Genomic DNA, 18,802 nt, shown 5'->3' on the forward strand with positions numbered 1-18,802 from the left:
TATGATGGTGATCCCATAAGATTTATAACGGAGCTGAAGAATTCGTATCATTTAGTATTTACTATGCTTTTTTTTTTATTATTGCTTTGGAATGTACTCCTACTTAATTTTTTAAAAAGTTAACCTTAGGCGGGTCCTTGAGGAGGTGTTCTAAAAGAAGATCTTATTATCATAGGAGATGACATCTCTATGCATGTTACTGCCCCTGGAGACTTTCCAATGAGACAAGATGTGGAGGTGGAAGACAGTGAGATTGATGATCTTGACGCTGTATAGGCCTGGGCTAATGTGTGTTTGTGTTTCAGTATTTAACAAAACAATTTAAAAAGTAAAAGATAAAAAATTTTAAAAATAGGGCCGGGCATGGTGGCTCATGCCTATAATCCCAGCACTTTGGGAGGCCGAGGCAGGTAGATCATTTGAGGTCAGGAGTTCAAGACCAGCCTGACCAACATGGTGAAAATCTCTACTAAAAATACAAAGTAATTAACCGGGCGTGGTGGTGCATGCCTGTAATCCTAACTACTTGGGAAGCCGAGGCAGGAGAATCGCTTGAACCGAGGAGGCAGAGGTTGCAGTGAGCCAAGATTGCACCACTGCACTCTAGCCTGGGCAACAGAGCAAGACTGTCTCAAAAAAAAAAAAAATTTAAAATAGAAAAATGCTTATAGAATAATGATATAAAGAATATTTTTGTACAACTGTACAATGTGTGTTTTAAGCTAAGTGTTATTACAGAAGAGTCAAAAAATTAAAATAATTTGGCCGGGCATGGTGGCTTATGCCTGTAATTGCAGCACTTTAGGATGCCAAGGCAGGCGGATTGCTTGAGGTCAGGAATTCGAGACCAGCCGGGGCAACATGGTGAAACCCTATCTCTACTCAAAATGCAAATATTAGCCAGACATAGTGGCTCCAGGCTGTAGTCCCAGCAACTCAGAAGGCTGAGGTGTGAGAATCACCTGAGCTGGGGAGGCTGAGGCTTCAGTAAGCTGAGATCACACCACTGCACTCCAGCCTGGGCAACAAACTGAGACCTAGTCTCAAAAAAAAAAAAAAGAAGAAGAAGAAGAAGTTGGCTGGGCCCAGTGGCTCACATCTGTAATCCCAACCTTTTGGGAGGCCGAGGATGGCAGATTCCTTGAGCCCAGGAATTCGAGAACAGCCTGGGCAATATAGCAAAACCCTGTCTCTACTCAAAATACCAAATCCAGGCGTGGTCACGTGCACCTGTAATACCAGCTACTTGGGAGGCTGATGTGGGAAGATCACCTGAACCCAGGAGGTTGAGGCTGCAATGAGCTGAGATCATACCACTGCACTCCAGCCTGGGCAGCAGCAGAAGGCCCTGTCTCAAAAACAAAATTAAGAGACTGGGCGCAGTAGCCCACACCTGTAATCCCAGCACTTAGAGATGCCAAGGTGGGCGGATCACCTTAGGTCGGGAGTTCAAGACCAGCCTGACCAACATGGAGAAACCACGTCTCTACTAAAAATACAAAATTAGCCAGGCGTGGTGGCACATGCCTGTAATCCCAGCTACTTGGGAGGCTGAGGCAGGAGAATCACTTGAACCTGGGAGGTGGAGGTTGTGGTGAGCCAAGATCGTGCCATTGCACTCCAGCCTGGGCAACAAGAGCAAAACTACGTCTCAAAAAAAAAAAATTAAAAGAAGTTTGTAAAGTTATAGTAAACTAAGATTAATTATTGAAGAAAGAAATTTTTTATATATATCTAGTGTAGCCTAAATGTACAGTGTTTGTAAAGTTTATAGCAGTGTCCAGTAATGTCCTAGGCCTTTACATTCACTCATCACTCACTGACTCACCCAGAGCAACTTTCAGTCTTGTGCACTCCATTCGTGGTTAAGTGCCCTATACAGGTGTACTGTTTAACCCTTCTGCCATATTTTTACTATACCTTTCCTATGTTTAGATACACAAATACTTAGCATTGTGTTACAGTTGCCTACAGTATTCAGTACAGTAACATGCTATAGACGTTTGTAGCCTAGGTACAGTAGGCTATACCATTAAGGCTTGTGTAAATCCACTCTATGATGTTCACACAGAGAGATCACTTAACAACAGGTTTCTCAGCATGTATCCACATTGTTCAGTGAGTGATTCATGACAGTACATTTGTCTGCCACCTTTCCCCTCCATATCCTCCTTGTTTCATGCCAAGCATAAAATGTCTCATCGGGTAAATACTAATTATTATTAATTCAGTTAAAGGCTGTACAATCTCACTAAATATACTTACCTTTTTGACCTTTTAAAATATACTCAAGCTGGGTGTGGTGGCTCACACCTGTAATCCCAGCACTTTGGGAGGCTGAGGCAGGCAGATCTCTTGAGGTCAGGAGTTCAAGACTAGCCTGGCCAATATGGTGAAACCCCATCTCTACTAAAAATACAAAAATTAGCTGGGCATGGTGGCACACGCCTGTAGTCCCAGCTACTCTGGAGGCTGAGGTGGGAAATCGCTTGAACCCAGGAGGCGGAGGTTGCAGTGAGCCGAGATTACACCACTGCACTCCAGCCTGGGTGACAGAGTGAGACCCTATCTCACAAATATATATATAAAATAAAAATAAAATGTACTCACTCAACAGACTCACCTTTATGTATGCTACATCTCAAAATAATTTTATTCCTGTCCCTAGGTACTGATGCTTTGGGTTGGAAAAAATTGTACACAGAATTTTCTCAGCCAAGTTCTAGGAGTTCAAAACTATGCATCAATTCCACAGCCTATGGTAAGACTCTTTTATTATAGTAATTATAAAGGGCATTTCAAAGTTGGCAAAAACATGAATATCCCCTATTTTGATATCAGAAAATAATAACAAAATCATACCAAAAATTTTTATTGATGGGTTTTCATATTGATGGATTCTATGACTCCACTCATAGAATCATTAGGGAATTTATATATTTAAAAGGCAGATATGCCAGGCGCAGCGGCTCACGCTGTAATCCCAGCACTTTGGGAGGCCAAGGCGGGCTGATCACGAGGTCAAGAGATCGAGACCATCCTGGCCAACATGGTGAAACCCCTTCTTTACTAAAAATACAAAAATTAGTTGGGCATGGTGGCGCACACCTGTAGTCCCAGCTACTCAGGAGATTGAGGCAGGAGAATCGCTTGAACCCAGGAGGTGGACATTGCAGTGAGCCAAGATTGTACCACTGCACTCCAGCCTGGCAACAGAGTGAGACTCCATCTGAAAAAAAAAAAAAAAAAGATAGATATGCCAGGTGTGGTGGCTCACACTTGTAGTCCCAGCACTTTGGGAGGCTGAGGTGGGAGGATCACTTGAGCCCTGGAGTTTGAGACCACCCTAAGCAACATAGTGAGACCCCATAACTACAGAACATTTTTAAAATAGCTGGGCATGGTGGCATACAACTGTGGTCTTAGCTACTTACGAGGCTGAAATGGGAGGAGTGCTAGGACCTGGGAGGTTGAGGCTGAAGTGAGCAGTGATTGTGCTGCTGCACTCCAGCCTGGGCAACAGAGCAAGAACCTGTCTCAAAAAATAAATAAATAAAAGACAGCTGTGTCAGGATTATAGCTAGGATAAGCACTGGCTTTCAGGCCTTAAACAGAACTACTGGGCTGGATGACTAAGCGTTTTAAGTAATGAGTAAGAAATTGTTATATTTTTAATAATACCTGAACAAATCAATTAATTCTTGACGTCATGCTAAAATGAAGGGAAGAACTAAGAGGTTTTTTTAGATGAGGGCTTAGAAACTATGCCCAAGAGGTACCTGCTACTTGTTTTTGTAAATAAGGTTTTATTGGAACATCCATGCCTGTTCACTTATGTATTGTTTTTTTTTTTTTTCATGTATGAAAATAATTCAGTTTATTTGTATCTCAGCCCATCAGACCCCAAACTTCCTAAAACTGAATGTCACTTGTTTACTAGTCCAAGCTCATTATGTCTTCAGCCTCTTCAGTCCTGGCTCTTCCAGGCATCTTTAACCGTTGAAGTATTAGACCCCAAGCAGGCGTTTTTGTAGGCTGGGAGGCAAATGAATAGAATAATACTTTCTACCCAATCATCTCTCTTAGCCCATTTTAATGTCCCAAAGTTTAATTAACAGAAATATGTATTGTTTATGGCTACTTTGGTGTAACAATGGCAAGGTTGCCCGGGCGTGGTGGCTCACACCTGTAATCTCAGCGCTTTGGGAGGCCAAGGCTGGCGAATCACCTGAGGTCGGGAGTTCAAGACCAGCCTGGCCAACATGGAGAAACCCCCATCTCAAGGCGAGGCGGGCGAATGACCTGAGGTCAGGAGTTCGAGACCAGCCTGGCCAACATGGAGAAACCCCCATCTCTACTAAAAATACAAAATTAGCCGGGTGTGGTGGCGCACACCTGTAATCCCAACTACTCTCCCAGCTACTTGGGAGGCTGAGGCAGGAGAATCTCTGGCAGGCGAATCGCTTGAATCTGGGAGGCAGAGGTTGCAGTGAGCCAATATCACGCCATTGCACTCCAGCCTGGGCAACAAGAGCGAAACTCTGTCTCAAAAAATAAAAAACAATGGCAAAGTTAAGTAGTTGCAGCAGAGACCAAATGATCTGCAAGCCTAAAGTATTTACTATATGGGCCTTTAAGAAGTTTGCCTACTCCTGTTCTAGAATATTCGTAGTTCCCAAGTGAAGTTGCACTGGCATCACTGCAGGAATTTTTTAGGAAAGCAAAATCTCGGGACCACAACCCTGCCCCAGACCTCCTAAATCATTATCTGTAGTTCAAGAAGATGATCAGGTGATTCATATACATGTTAAAATTCAAGACCAGGCACGGTGGCTCACACCTGTTATCCCAGCACTTTGGGAGGCCGAGGTGGGCAGATTGCTTAAGCCCAGGAGTTCAAGACCAGCCTGAGCAACATGGTGAGATACTCGTCTCTACCAAAAATACAAAAAAGGCATGATGGCAGGTGGCACACGCCTCTTATTCCAGCTACTTGGTGGGGCTGAGGTGAGAGAATCACTTGAGCCTCAGGAGGCAGTGGAGGTTACAGTGAGCCATGATCACACCAGTGCACTTCAGCCTGGGCAACAGAGCAAGACCTTGTCTCAAAAAATAAGTTAAATTTGAGAAGTAGACCGGGCACTGTGGCTCACTCCTGTAATCCCAGTACTTTGGGAGGCCGAGGCAGGTGTATCGCCTGAGCCCAGGAGTTCGAAATCAGCCTGGGCAACATGGCAAAACCCATCTCTACAAGAAATATAAAAATTAGCCAGGCATGGTGGCACGCACCTGTAGTCCCAACTATTCAGAAGGCTATGGTGGGAGGATCACTGGAGCCTGGAGGTTGAGACTGCAGTGAGCCATGATTATGCCACTGCACTCCAGCCTGTCAACAGAGGCCTTGTCTCAAAAAAGAAAAAAAATGTAATTAAAAAAATAAAAATTTGAAAAGTACCATAGACCATACATTAGATATGTAATTAAAGTAATTGGATATTGTTGGTTTTGGTTAACAGACAGACCTTCCAGAACTTGATACACCAGAATCTGCCAGAATAATAGCTTTCATCTCTTGGCTTAGAGAGCAGAGACCATTTTTCCCAATACTTTATGTAATAAGGTAAGTTGAATTTTCCATTTGCTAGTAGTAAAACAATTTGTTTGGCCTTGCCAGGACCTGACAAGAGTATAGCAAAAAAAAAAAAGAAGAAAGAAAAAGAATTCTTCTCAATAAATAGCAGTAAATCATGCCTTATATCCAATTATTGGAAATACTGAACTTTTTTCATTTTTAATTGACTAATAATAAGTGTATATATTTATGGGGTACACTGATTTATTGATACATGTATACATTGTGGAATGATCAAATTCGGCTAATTAACATATTCATCTTCTTAGCCAATTATTGTTTCCTTGTGGTGAGAACATTTAAAATCCATTATTTTGCCTATTTTAAAATATACATTATTATTAACCATAGTCATCATACTGTGTAATAGATCACCAGAATCTATTCATCCTAACTGAAATTTTGTACCCTTTGACTAACATTTCTTCTTTCCTTCTCCATAGCCACTTCCTGCCTCCTAGCCTCTAATAACCATAATTCTACTTTCTACTTATATGACTTCAACTTTTTTAGGTTCCACACATAAGTAAGATCGTGTGGTGTTTGTCTCTCTGTGCCTGGTTTATTTCGCTCAGCATAATGTCACAAATGACAGAATTTCCTGTTTTTTAAAGGCTGAAGTCGCCGGGCGCGGTGGCTCATGCCTGTAATCCCAGCACTTTGAGAGGTCGAGGCGGGCAGATCACCTGAGGTTGGGAGTTCGAGACCAGCCTGACCAACATGGAGAAACCCCGTCTCTACTAAAAATACAAAATTAGCCTGGCATGGTGGCACATGCCTGTAATCCCAGCTACTCGGGAGGCTGAGGCAGGAGAATAGCTTGAACCCAGGAGGTGGAGGTTGTGGTGAGCCAGGATCGTGCCATTGCACTCCAGCCTGGGCAACAAGAGTAAAACTCCATCTCAAAAAAAAAAAAAAAGAAAAAAAAAAAAGGCTCAGTAGAATTCCATTGTATATATATACCACATTTGAAAAATCCGTTCAGTTATTTCCATATCGTGGCTATTGTGATTAATGCTGCAGTGATCATGGAAGTGCAGACATCTCTTTGATATACTGATTTCAATTCCTTTGGATATATATTCAGAAATGGAATTTCTGGATCAACTATTTCTCTTAATTCCACCATAAGCTTTTCCCTTAAACAACTTGAAATTTACATAATCAACCAAGTATTCTCAGAGAAAGCCTCTAGAAGTAACTGTTTATATAGTAAATGTTATTATGATTATGAGGAAATCAAAAGCCTTCTGACAAGTCTATTTTACTGCTACATTTTATCTAAATTTTTTTGCCTTTTATTCCTAAGGGATGAGAGTCCAATGAAAGCAAACTTCCTTCAAAACATGATAGAAGACAGAACAGAATCTGCATTATCATATTATGAATTCCTGTTGCATATACAGCAACAAGTGAATAAATGAATGAATGAAGAAATTTGACTTATTTCTAAGGAATGTCACGATAGTGCAGAATACCTGGAAATGTGTAATACCTTCTTTTTCTATTATGTTTGTGAACTAATGTGATGATTGAGATGTTCTCACTGTGATTTCAACAACCTATAGCAAATAAAAGACCACAGCAGAGAATCAAACATGCAACTCTGAAATACTGTATTTTTCAAATCAGAATGTAGCTACATATGATTGGATACTTTTTTCTTGCCAATTATGTTTGAGTTGTTATGGATTAAAATAAGAATGTTGCAGAGGCAAAGTACATTTTGTAAAATAAAGATTTCTGTGTTCTACATGTATATTTCTCATTTTTAATTTTTCTGAATCTTTGGCTGCTACATTTAAAACCTCACAAACCTAAGTATTGCAGGGAAGTTACAAATTGATTGGTAGTGATGTTTTTAAAATAAAAACAATGGAAAGTAAATATAATGTAGGAAAACTAGAATTCATTCCCCACACGTGTCTTTTTTTTTTTCTTTGTTAAGGAAGGGAAAGGATCATGTTGACTAAAACTAGAGTAAACTAATTCCAGTATAGCTTGAGAAAAATATGAAGAAACACATTCAAGCTTTAAAATCTGTCAGTATTCTTTATACTTGAAGAACAAAGTCACTTTGATTTGAAGTGAGAACTATCATTAGGTGGTTTTCTGATTTCCTGATGAAGAGTTGGACATACTGTCTTAATCTATGGTGAAAAGAATTTGAGCTGTCTTCATAAACTCTGGGACTAGCAATGATAATAGGGAGATAAGAAACTTTAATTATCTTGATCCTTTAAGTGGATTTTATTTGGTGCATTTCTGCTCTGGGTATACAATAAAAGTGGGGGTTTTGGTGAAATGAGTGAAGAAATGAAAGGTTTCCAAAGTGCTATCCAAATATATCAGTAACATTTTTCTAAGGAGTTTAATTGTTAAATTGGAAGTCATTCATAAGAAATATTTATGCTTGAATATGAAAATCTATTAAAGCATAAATGCTGCTGTTTGATTTGGTGGATATTAAGATTATACACATCCAGCATATTAAAGTTATGAAAGAAACTTGATTTCTGAAAATCCTTAAGAGACTGCTTTCTTGATTCAGCTAGAGAAATATTATAGTCAAAACTATTGAGTGAATTTTGTTTACAAATAGGTAAATTATACATTTGTATATTTAAAGTGCTGTGACATAGTATCTTTAAGAGTTTGGCTCAGTTTTCACAGATTCATTTTGTCTTAAGAATTTCTTAAATATGTTCATGTATAATACTTGATCAAAATATTTTTGGGTTTTTTGTTTTGTTTTAATGGGTTAGAAAATGTTTACAATCTTGGTCTTATATGATCACCAATGGAATAGTAACTTCCAGGTTTATATCAATATGAGCTGACTTTAACTGAGTTGTTTGGGATAGGGAAGAAGCAGTCCCTCTACAGTATACAACTACTGCTTGCCAGCTGGATCAAAATAATCATGTTTTATGAAAATATCTCCCTTAAGCAGTGTTAAGGTTGGTTTGCAGTGTGTAAGTGGCACATTGAACTGGAAGTTTTCTTGAAAGCTGCTTCATCTATTAAGAAGCAATTTTCAAATTGTAGCAAATTATATTATCCCCTCTTTTAAAGAAACAGTCGTTATATGCTGATGTTTCTTAAAATAACTAAAATGTTCCTCTTAATGTGATTTTAAGTGGAGTTATTTGTAGGTCCTTTCTTAGTAGTAAAGAATCTTCTAGAGGGAAACATTTGTGCTTTTAGGGATAATCTTCCTTGTGCCTCACTACATCCCTAAGTGGGTATGACTCTTGTTATTACCACATGCTTTATTAGTATATTTCACAAATTTACTTTTAAATATTATTTTAGATACGGTGTAACGTGCAATTCAGAGTAATTTTATAACAGGTCATGAAAAACATAACTTTAGTTAGGATTCACAATATTTGTTCTCCACATAATGAGAGAATGAATGAGCCTTTGGAGATACTGATATAAAGCAATTATTTTTTGCAATGTTGAATGTGTTTTTTAGTTTGATTCTTTTTTTTCCCCCCAATAGGGCACTACCTGCCATATCATCTTGTATTACTTTTTGATGTAAAGCAACTAATATTTACACTATGCCATATTTTTTTTAATCATAGTTGTAAATTATGAAAGATCCTTGAATTTTCTACAGATCTACAACTACTAATGTAACAGACAAGGGCAATCTTGGTATTTAAATCTGAGCATGGCAGTTCTACCATAAAAAGTACTCTATTTTTCTAATTTCTAGGATTTTTAAAATAACATTTCTGTAAGTCTGACATACTAATAGTCACTCAAGCAGTACCATTTATTTTAGTTTGCATATATTTTCACTGTTTTTAATTTAATGTATTGAGTCTAATAGACTGTTTTGCAATAATTAGAATAAAGATTTATTTCTTCTAATCAAAGATGCATAACAGCTATTATCTAGGGGACCACCAAATGTGATTTCAAAATTTTGTTAACTATTACAAATGTAATCCTTATATAGAAATTTTAATTTCGTAGTGTATAATATTGTAATATGAAATTCTTGTTCTTAAATTCAAATATGTATTGATCTTCAATGTGCTGTGTTAAATCTTGCTTCTCTGCAATGTTGGAGACAAGATTTGTCTTCCTTTTTACAGTTTGTAATTTTCACTGTTTTATTCCTGTTAAAAAAAAAAAGTCATTTGTAACCCATGCAAACCATTGTTTGATCTATGCTAACTTATCAACTTGGCTATTCAATAAAGTTAATTGAAAAGAGCTTATATATAGTGACTAGTTATTTAAAGTGATATGAGCCTGGTACGGTGGCCCACACCTGTAATCCCAGCAGTTTGGGAGGCCCAGGTGTAAGGATCACTTGAGGCCTGGAGTTGAAGACCTGTCTGGGCCAGATGGCGAAACCTTGTCTCTACAAAATAGTTTTTAAAAGTAGGCTGGGCGTGGTGGCTCACGCCTATAATCCTAGCACTTTGGGAGGCCAAGGCAGGTGGATCACCTGAGGTCAGGAGTTTGAGACCACCCTGGCCAATATGGTGAAACCCCGTTTCTACTAAAAATACAAAAATTAGCTGGGCATGGTGGTGGGTGCCTGTAATCCCAGCTGCTTGGGAAGCTGAGGCATGAGAATTGCTTGAACTCGAGAGGCGGAGGTTGCAGGGAGCTGAGATTGCGCCACTGTATTCCAGCCTGGGCGACAGAGCGAGACTCCATCTCAAAAAAAAAAAAGTGTAATCCCAGTAGAAAAAAGTGCTGTAATCCCAGCACTTTGGGAGGCCGAGGTAGGAGGATCACAAGGTCAGGAGTTTGAGACCAGCCTGGCCGACATAGTGAAACCCCATCTCTACTAAAAATACAAAAAATTAGCTGGGCGTGGTGACAGGCACCTGTAATCCCAGCTACTTGGGAGGCTGAGGCAGGAGAATCGTTTGAACCTGGGAAGCAGAGGTTGCAGTGAGCCGAGATCACACCACTGTACTCCAGCCTGGGTGACAGTGTGAGACTCAGTCTCAAAAAAAAAAAGTGGCAGGGCATGGTGACTCACGCTTGTAGTCCCAGCTACTCAGGAGGCTGAGGCAGGGGGATCCCTTGACCCTAGGAGTGTGAAGCTGCAATGAACCATGATTGTGCCACTGCATTCCACCCAGGGCAAGAAAGCAAGACCCTGTCTCTTTAAGTAAAAACTGACACGAACAACTTGCCAATTTCTAAGTAGTGCTATGTTGTGCATCCAAATTATGTCAGTGAAGAAACTATTGCTGAAGATGCTTTAAATAGCCTACATAGATGTCTGGGAGGTCATAAACTGAATTCTTGATGCTTGCTCCTCAAGGATAGCTGGGTTTGAAATTCTATATCAAAGGTTATTTTTCCATTGATAATGTTAAGATATTACTCCATTGTCTTCTGTACCCTTGTGTCATAAGAAGATAACTGGCCAGGCGCGGTGGCTCATGCCTGTAATCCCAGCACTTTGGGAGGCTGAGGCAGGTGGATCACCTGAGGTTGGGAGTTCAAGACCAGCCTGACCAACACGGAGAAACCCCATCTCTACTAAAAATACAAAATTAGCCGGGCGTGGTGGCGCATGCCTGTAATTTTTGTATTTTTAATAGAGACAGAGTTTCACCATGTTGACGAGGCTGGTCTCGAGCTCCTAGCCTCAAGTGATCCACCTGTCTTGGCTTTTATCCTTAATGTTCTATAGTTTTATCACTGTTGGTTTGTTGTTGTTGTTGTTGTTTATTTTTTTGAGACAGAGTTTCACTCTTGTTGCCCAGGCTGGAGTGCAATGGCATGATCTTGGCTCACTGCAACCTCCACCTCCCGGGTTCAAGCAATTCTCCTGCCTCAGCCTCCCAAGTAGCTGGAATTACAGGCATGCGGCACCACACCTGGCTACTTTTGTATTTTTAGTAGAGACGGGGTTTCTCTATGTTGGTCAGGCTGGTCTCGAACTCCTGACCTCAGGTGATCCGCCCGCCTCGGCCTCCCAAAATGCTGGGATTACAGGCATAAGCCACTGCGCCCAGCCTGTTGTTTATTTTTTTATCCTGCTTGTTATTCAGAGCACACTTTAAAGATCCTTGTCTACAATTCTGAAAAACTCCCAGCCATTTCCTTTTCAAATATTTGAAAACTGTTCTATAAAACTAATTCTTTCTGGAATAAATTTCTATTCCAACTTTTAACTCGGCTGGAAGAATTTAAGTGTTGTATTTCTTCATGTTCGTTGGAATATGGGTTTTCAGGCATATTTGAGTGGAAGTATTTTTATTTTTGTTTTAGTTCATCTCTCTTTGTTTATGCCTGCCTCTTATCTAAGGGTTTTATAATTGCCTTTTCCTCACCCCTTTTCCAGAACTAGGGCTCTTAGTGGTGCTTCTGGGCTCCTATTCTGTAATGATTTGGGGATATCATCATTGCAGTCACCTATAGTGGGAAGTGTAATTGTTGCCCTCCCTTCTGCCTTCTTTCTTTTAAAGCGGAAATCCGAGGCTGTGTAGGTCAATAGCGAATTATGACTTGAACATTTTGGAGCGAGGACAGGCTTTAAACAGTTTGGTCTGGTCTTCCCTGTCTCATATAGAGCATGAATAATGCCTGTCACCCCATAAAATGTTCTCTTTCTCCTGCTTCTGGACCTGCAGCCCACCAGGCATCTGATTTCAGCTCTACACTTCCTTGTGTTTCTGACTCTTTGATCTGCTGAGATGTTTCTCTCATGGTTTTGAATCAAGCAAGCTATCTTTTGTCTCCCTTTTTATTTTTAACTGTGTGTAGTAGAGGAATCCAAGCATCAACTTATTGCCATAATTGTAACCCCAAAAACTGGATTCTAATTTTATCACTTAATTATTGCTATTCAATCTGTTCAGCTTTGTATCTACAGTTTATTTTAAAAATTACTAATATTAGCCTACCTAAAAAAATACTAGGATCAAATACAAATCATATAAAAAACTCACTGAAAATGCCAAGTTTTGACACTTGCTCTAAGAGAAAAATTTCTGCAAATATTCTGGTAAATTTAGTCTAGTACTAAAGTCTGGCACTCAGTGCTAGACTTGGGGCAAAGTGGTACTTTTTTTAAAAAAGGGAAGGGCCTGGCCGGGTGTGGTGGCTCATGCCTGTAATCTCAGCACTTTGGGAGACCGAGGCGGGCGCATCACAAGGTCAGGAGTTCAACACCAGCCTGGCCAACATGGTTAAACCCCGTCTCTACTAAAGATACAAAAAATTAGCTGGGCATGGTGGCATGTGCCTGTAATTCCAGCTACTCGGGAGGCTGAGGCAGGAGAATCGCTTGAACCTGGGAGGTGGAGGTTGTAGTGAGCTAAGATAGTGCCATTGCACTCTAGCAGGGTGACAGGGCAAGACTCCGTCTCAAAAAAAAAAAAAAAAAAGGAAGGGCCTGCCCTTGTAAAGTCTATAGTGAGGGAGATAGAAATTAGTATGTATGTATGCACATCATTTATCAAAGAATCACATACCACTGAGATGTGCTAGGAAGGATAACTGAAACTACAGAAACCCCACCAGGAAAAGGTTCCCCAGACATTGGTAAGCACATAACATGAAATCTTGACACTTTAACTCTCACCTGACTTAAATGAGCCATCATATATCAAAACATCTATCTAAAGAACTGAGACTTTCACCTGGCTTTTATAGGCTATCTCAAATGAAAAAATCTTTTGTTTACCCTGGGATTATATTTAGCCAACTTTGTTATTAAAGGAGAAGAGGGAAGAGACATGTTGTTACTTGTATGTTTAAGAGGTTAGACGCTTTTCTAGGTAGATACCCACAACCCTAAGTTATGTTTGTTTCCTTTAGACATTGACTACCACAAAAGGAGATTGGACCTCTCTGAATATGAGTTTCTTTCTTATAATTTAACCTTTCTTTTTTAGATGTTCACTAATTACATTCTAAATAGGTCTTCACAATTGCTTTATGAATGCCAATTTGAGGGTTTACAACCTAGAGATTATGGAAAAACACTACTATTTTAGATAACTGGTGAGACACTGAGATGGCAGAGGATTGTTTTCTGGGAATTTATTTCCATCTGAAAATTTAACACTCTTACACTCTTAACTAGCTTAGTAGCTGATATATATTAGGCACTCAAATAATTGATGAATGAATGAACAAGCTCAGACATAACTTAGTGAAACTAGAAAGTCCATCCACAATCATAAAAGGTGTCTTTTTATGTTCCCTATTCCCTTCCATTCTTTGTTCAATGCATTTGAATTTTGTATTCTCTCATAAATCATAGTTAAGATTCAGTTTTGCATTATACATTATACATATTACTTTAGCATTGTTAGTGCTTGCATAATAGCATATTATTAGCTATTTAATCAGTATTTATTATTTTTCTCTCAATATTGGAAATATGAATTAATTCCAAGTTTTCACAGTTATTCATTGAGCATCTACATGTTCATTTTTTTTTTCTTTTTTTTTAGACAAGGTCTCACTGTCACACAGTAAGTGCATTGACAGGATCATAGCTCGCTGCAGCCTTGACCTGCTGGGCTCAAAGGATCCTCCCACCTCAGCCTCCCAAGTGACTGGGATTACAGGTTATTTTTATTTATTTTTATTTTTTGTAGTTTTTGTAGAGATGGGGTTTCACCATGTTGCCCAGGCTGGTCTCAAGTGTCTGGGCTCAAGTGATCCTCCAGCCTCGGCCTATCAAAGTGCTGGGATTACAGGTGTGAGCCACCATGCCCAGCCAGTTTTTTGTTTTTGTCTTTGTTTTTTCCTTTTCGTGAATATTTTACCTATGTTAAGTTTTAAGTGATTACTATTATAAATCAAGAGACTTTTTTTAGTTCCTACCACATATTATGAGAATACTAATTTATCATCGGCATGCTATGATTTGGAGCATGGGTTTGTCCTCATGAACGGGGACTATTTCTTTATATTAGTTGGCAGGATTAATCAGTGTGTCATAATTATCACTTCCTCAAATCGTGCTTCTCCGTGGTGACATAAAACTGCAGTATCATTTAGAAGGATAAGATTCTTAGCAATTCAGCCAGGGTCATGGCAAGGTCAGCACAAACCAATTGGTCTGTGTTGGAAGCTTTCTCCCTGAATTCTTCCTTCAAGTATTAGGGGTTTTGAGTCAGGATAATACTCATGTGCAATGATTTGGCAAAAGAGATGAGGCATGAAAATAATTCACTTTATAGGAGTGCTGAAAACAGCAGGTACAGGAGGGCTTCACAAGCCTGGAGAGGCCAAGCGTGGTAGCTCATGCCTGTAATCCCAGCACTTTGGGAGTCTGAGGCAGGAGGATTGCTTGAGCCCAGAAGTTCAAGAACAGCCTGGGCAACATGGCAAGACCCTGTCTTTAAAAATAAAAAATAGGCCAGGTGCAGTGGCTCACACCTGTAATCCCAGCACTTTGGGAGGCCGAGGCGGGTGGATCACAAGGTCAGGAGATTGAGACCATCCTGGCTAACACAATGAAACCCCATCTCTATTAGAAACGCAAAAAATTAGCCAAGCATGCTGGCACACGCCCTGTAGTCCCAGCTACTTGGGAGGCTGAGGCAGGAAAATCACTTGAACCCGGGAGGTGGAGGTTGCAGTGAGCCGAGATCGCACCACTGCCCTCCAGCCTGGGTGACAGAGCAAGAGACTTTGTCTCTAAATAAATAAATAAATAAAAAATAGCCAGCTGTGGTGGCATGTACCTGTGGTCTCAGCTACTTGGGAGGCTAGGTGAGAGGATCAGTTGAGCCTGGGAAGTCAAGGCTGCAGTGAGCCCTGTCCGAGCCACTGCACACCAGCCTGGGCAACAGAGGGAGACTCTGTCTCAAAGAAGAAAAAAAAGTATGGAGACTGCCTGAGCAAGGGAGGCCAGAAACCTTAAACTGCCACTCTCCTAGAGTAGCAGAAATCCTCATCAGTGTCACCCTGGGGTAACATCGGAGAGTAACATTATCCAAGGAGCCAAATGATTTTGTCCCAAACCACAGCAACATCCACACATTAATATTACTTTTTTTTTTTTTTTTTGCGATGTAGTCTCCCTCTGTCACCCTGGCTGGAGTGCAATGGCATGATCTTGGCTCACTGCCACCTCCGCCTCCTGAGTTCAAGCGATTCTCGTGCCTCAGTCTCCCAAGTAGCTGGGACTACAGGCGTGTGCCACCATGCCCGGCCTGTTTTGCAGTGTTTATAACATACTAAAAGTTAATATAGGCCCGGCGCGGTGGCTCACGCCTGTAATCTCAGCACTTTGGGAGGCCGAGGCAGGTGGATCACCTGAGGTCAGGAGTTGGAGACCAGCCTGGCCAACATGCGGAAACCCCATTTCTACTAAAATTACAAAAATTAGCTGGGCATGGTGGTACGCGCCTGTAATCCCAGCTACTCAGGAGGCTGAGGCAGGAGAATAGCTTGAACCCAGGAGGTGGAGGTTGCACTGAGCCGAGAGATGGCACCACTGCACTCTAGCCTTGGCGACAGAGTAAATAAATAAATAAATACTGCAAAACTAAATATTCAGTACCATTTAAAATTACATTTATTTCACGAGGTTCATTACTTGGCTTTCAGTTTGTTATACTAAGCTCCATTCTAATTAAGGAGAGGACTATTGACATGTCTCCTATTGAAACTGTTAATTCACTCTGTTTCTTTTAAACTTTGAGTGTTTAAGTGTGTTTAACAACTATACTTGAGAAAATTATTGAAATAAAATTTCTGGCTGGGTGAAGGGGCTCACACCTGTAATCCCAGCACTTTCGGAGGCTGAGAAGATTGGATTGTTTGAGCCCAGGAATTTAAGACCAGCAACATAGAGACCCCATCTCTACAAAAAATTTTTTAAAAAAAATTATCTGGGCTTGGCCGGGCACGGTGGCTCACGGCCTGTAATCCCAGCACTTTGGGAGGCCAAGGCGGGCGGATCACGAGGTCAGGAGATCGAGACCATCCTAACATGGTGAAACCCCGTCTCTACTAAAAATACAAAAAAAATTAGCCAGGTGTGGTGGCTGGCGCCTGTAGTCTCAGCTACTCGGGAGGCTGAGGCAGGAGAATGGTTTGAACCTGGGAGGCGGAGCTTGCAGTGAGCCGAGATTGCGCCACTGCACTCCAGCCTGGGCGACAGAGCAAGACTCCATCTCAAAAAAAAAAAAAATTATCTGGGCTCAATCCTGTAGCCCTAGCTACTCAGGAGGCAGAAGCAGGAGGATTGCTTGAGCCTAGGAGTTCAAGGCTGTAGGATGCAGTGAGCTATGATTGTGCCCCTGCACTCCAGCCTAGGCCATAGAGTAAGACCCTGTGTTTATAAAAATAAAAATTTGACTCATTATGGAATTTAGAGGAAGTAATTTGCTAATTTCTGAAAATTTTTCTTGAATTTCTTTTAAGCAGTTTCATCAATTCATTCTTTTACTCTTTTTCTTTTGAGACAAGGTCTAGCTCTATCACCCAGGTGGTTGTGGAGTGATGCAATTATGGCTCATTGCAGCAAACTTCCTGCCTCATTTTAAATTTTATAAATATTTTGATTTTTTTTTTCTTTCTAGAGACGAGGTCTCACTATGTTACCCAGGCTGGTCTTGAACTCCTAAGCTTAAGCAGTCCTCCCACCTTGGCCTCCCAAAGTGTTGGGATTACAGGTGTGAGCCACTGCGCCTGGACTCTTTTTTTTTTGTTTTTCTGAGACAGAGTTTCACTCTGTCGCCCATGCTAGAGTGCAGTGGTGCAATCTCAGCTCACTGCAACCTCTGCCTCCTGGGTTTGAGTGATTCTCCTGCCTCACCCTCCCGAGTAGCTGGGATTACAGGTGTGCGCCACCATGCCTGGCTAATTTTTGTATTTTTAGTGGAGATGGGTTTCATCATGTTGGCCAGGTTGGTTTTGAACACCTGACCTCAAGTGATCCACCCACCTCAGCCTCCCAAAGTGCTGGGATTAAAGGCGTGAGCCACCGCACCTGGCCTCCCGATCTCTTTTCTTTGTTTTTAAATAGAGAAGGGGGTCTCATTATGTTGCCCAGGTCAGTCTTGAGCTCCTTGCCACAAGTGATCCTCCTGCCTGGACCTCCCAAATGCCAGCCCAGACATTTTTTTATAATTCTGTTCAAGTTCAGTTATACGGCTTCCTCAGTTTCAAGGAGGAATGAACTATTACTTGGAAATAATTTGCTTGATGCTTATATCATTGAATATAACACTATAATTCTAATTTAGCTCCTCAAACCCTTTCTGGAAGCGTCTTGATTGATCAGGGCTGGCTGTGCCTCATCAAATTCTGCACATTTGTTACTATTTGACAGTTATTTCCATTATTTTCAGTTGTGTGTAAAATTGTTTTAAGGAACAGTCTAGGGCTCAGAGATCTATGTCTGTGCAGATATGCAGAAGAACTTCCTCTAATACTTTAAAATTATTAACTAGTGGATGTCCCTGGGATTTAACTTTCATCCAATCAAGGGTGAAAGTTCAGTCTGTATATTCTTTGAGCTCCTTATGTTGTTGAATCCAAACCGAAGTTTCTTTTGTTTTCACTTCTTTTTCAGTATTAATATAAATATAGTATTTTATTATCTTCTAAGTGGTATTTCACCCACTTCCTTATTTTGAGGGTGATTGTGTGGCAGGCTTAGTTGCAGGGGGCCCACCCAGTAAGCTGCTTCAAAACCCTCCGCAGCCTCAGGTGTGAACTGGCCATGCTCCCTGTTAGCAAGGGTTGATGGATTCAATTCCTTCATTCATCTAATCATTCACTTAGTAAGTCATTATTGAATGCCAAGGCTGCATTATGACTTTCAAGGGCCCTAAGCTCTTTTGCCTTTGTGGCTCCTTCCTGCCTGAAAACATACTTAAAATTATATTTTATGACTGTATTGCTATTAATGATGACTATAATCCAGACTGGATCCATTACAATATAGCAAATATATTATTTTTTTCTGAAAAAACTTTTTTGAGATGGGGTCTCACTGTGTCACCCAGTCTGGAGTGCAGTGGCCCGATCATTGCTCACTGCAGCTTCAACCTCCCCAGGATCAAGTGATCCTCCCACCTTAGCCTCCCAAGTAGCTGGGACCACAGGCACACGCCACCAAGCCCGACTAATCTTTGTATTTTTAGTACAGTCAGGGGTTTGCCACGTTGGCCAGACTGGTCTCGAATTCCTGGCCTCAAGTGATCC

General features: G+C 40.7%; 1 protein-coding gene and 1 non-coding gene across 3 annotated transcripts in view; one reads left to right on the forward strand and one right to left on the reverse strand.

Moving 5' to 3' along the window:
• The window catches only part of SEC24A (SEC24 homolog A, COPII coat complex component), a 79,130-nt gene extending 69,260 nt beyond the window's left edge, over positions 1-9,870 (forward strand). For both annotated transcript variants that reach the window (XM_004042522.5, XM_055386645.2), the window contains 3 exons: positions 2,669-2,761; positions 5,517-5,620; positions 6,942-9,870. In XM_004042522.5, coding sequence (XP_004042570.1) covers positions 2,669-2,761; positions 5,517-5,620; positions 6,942-7,056 — 312 coding nt within the window. In that variant the 3' untranslated portion in view covers positions 7,057-9,870. The remainder of the gene's footprint in view (positions 1-2,668; positions 2,762-5,516; positions 5,621-6,941) is intronic.
• LOC115934844 (small nucleolar RNA SNORA36 family) lies at positions 4,027-4,148 on the reverse strand. Its single transcript, XR_004070585.1, has one exon. It is a non-coding gene; the product is annotated as a small nucleolar RNA SNORA36 family (small nucleolar RNA).
• Positions 9,871-18,802: the final 8,932 nt, after the last annotated feature.

Source organism: Gorilla gorilla, chromosome 4 (assembly GCF_029281585.2).
Source record: "Gorilla gorilla gorilla isolate KB3781 chromosome 4, NHGRI_mGorGor1-v2.1_pri, whole genome shotgun sequence".
Classification (NCBI taxonomy): domain Eukaryota; kingdom Metazoa; phylum Chordata; class Mammalia; order Primates; family Hominidae; genus Gorilla; species Gorilla gorilla.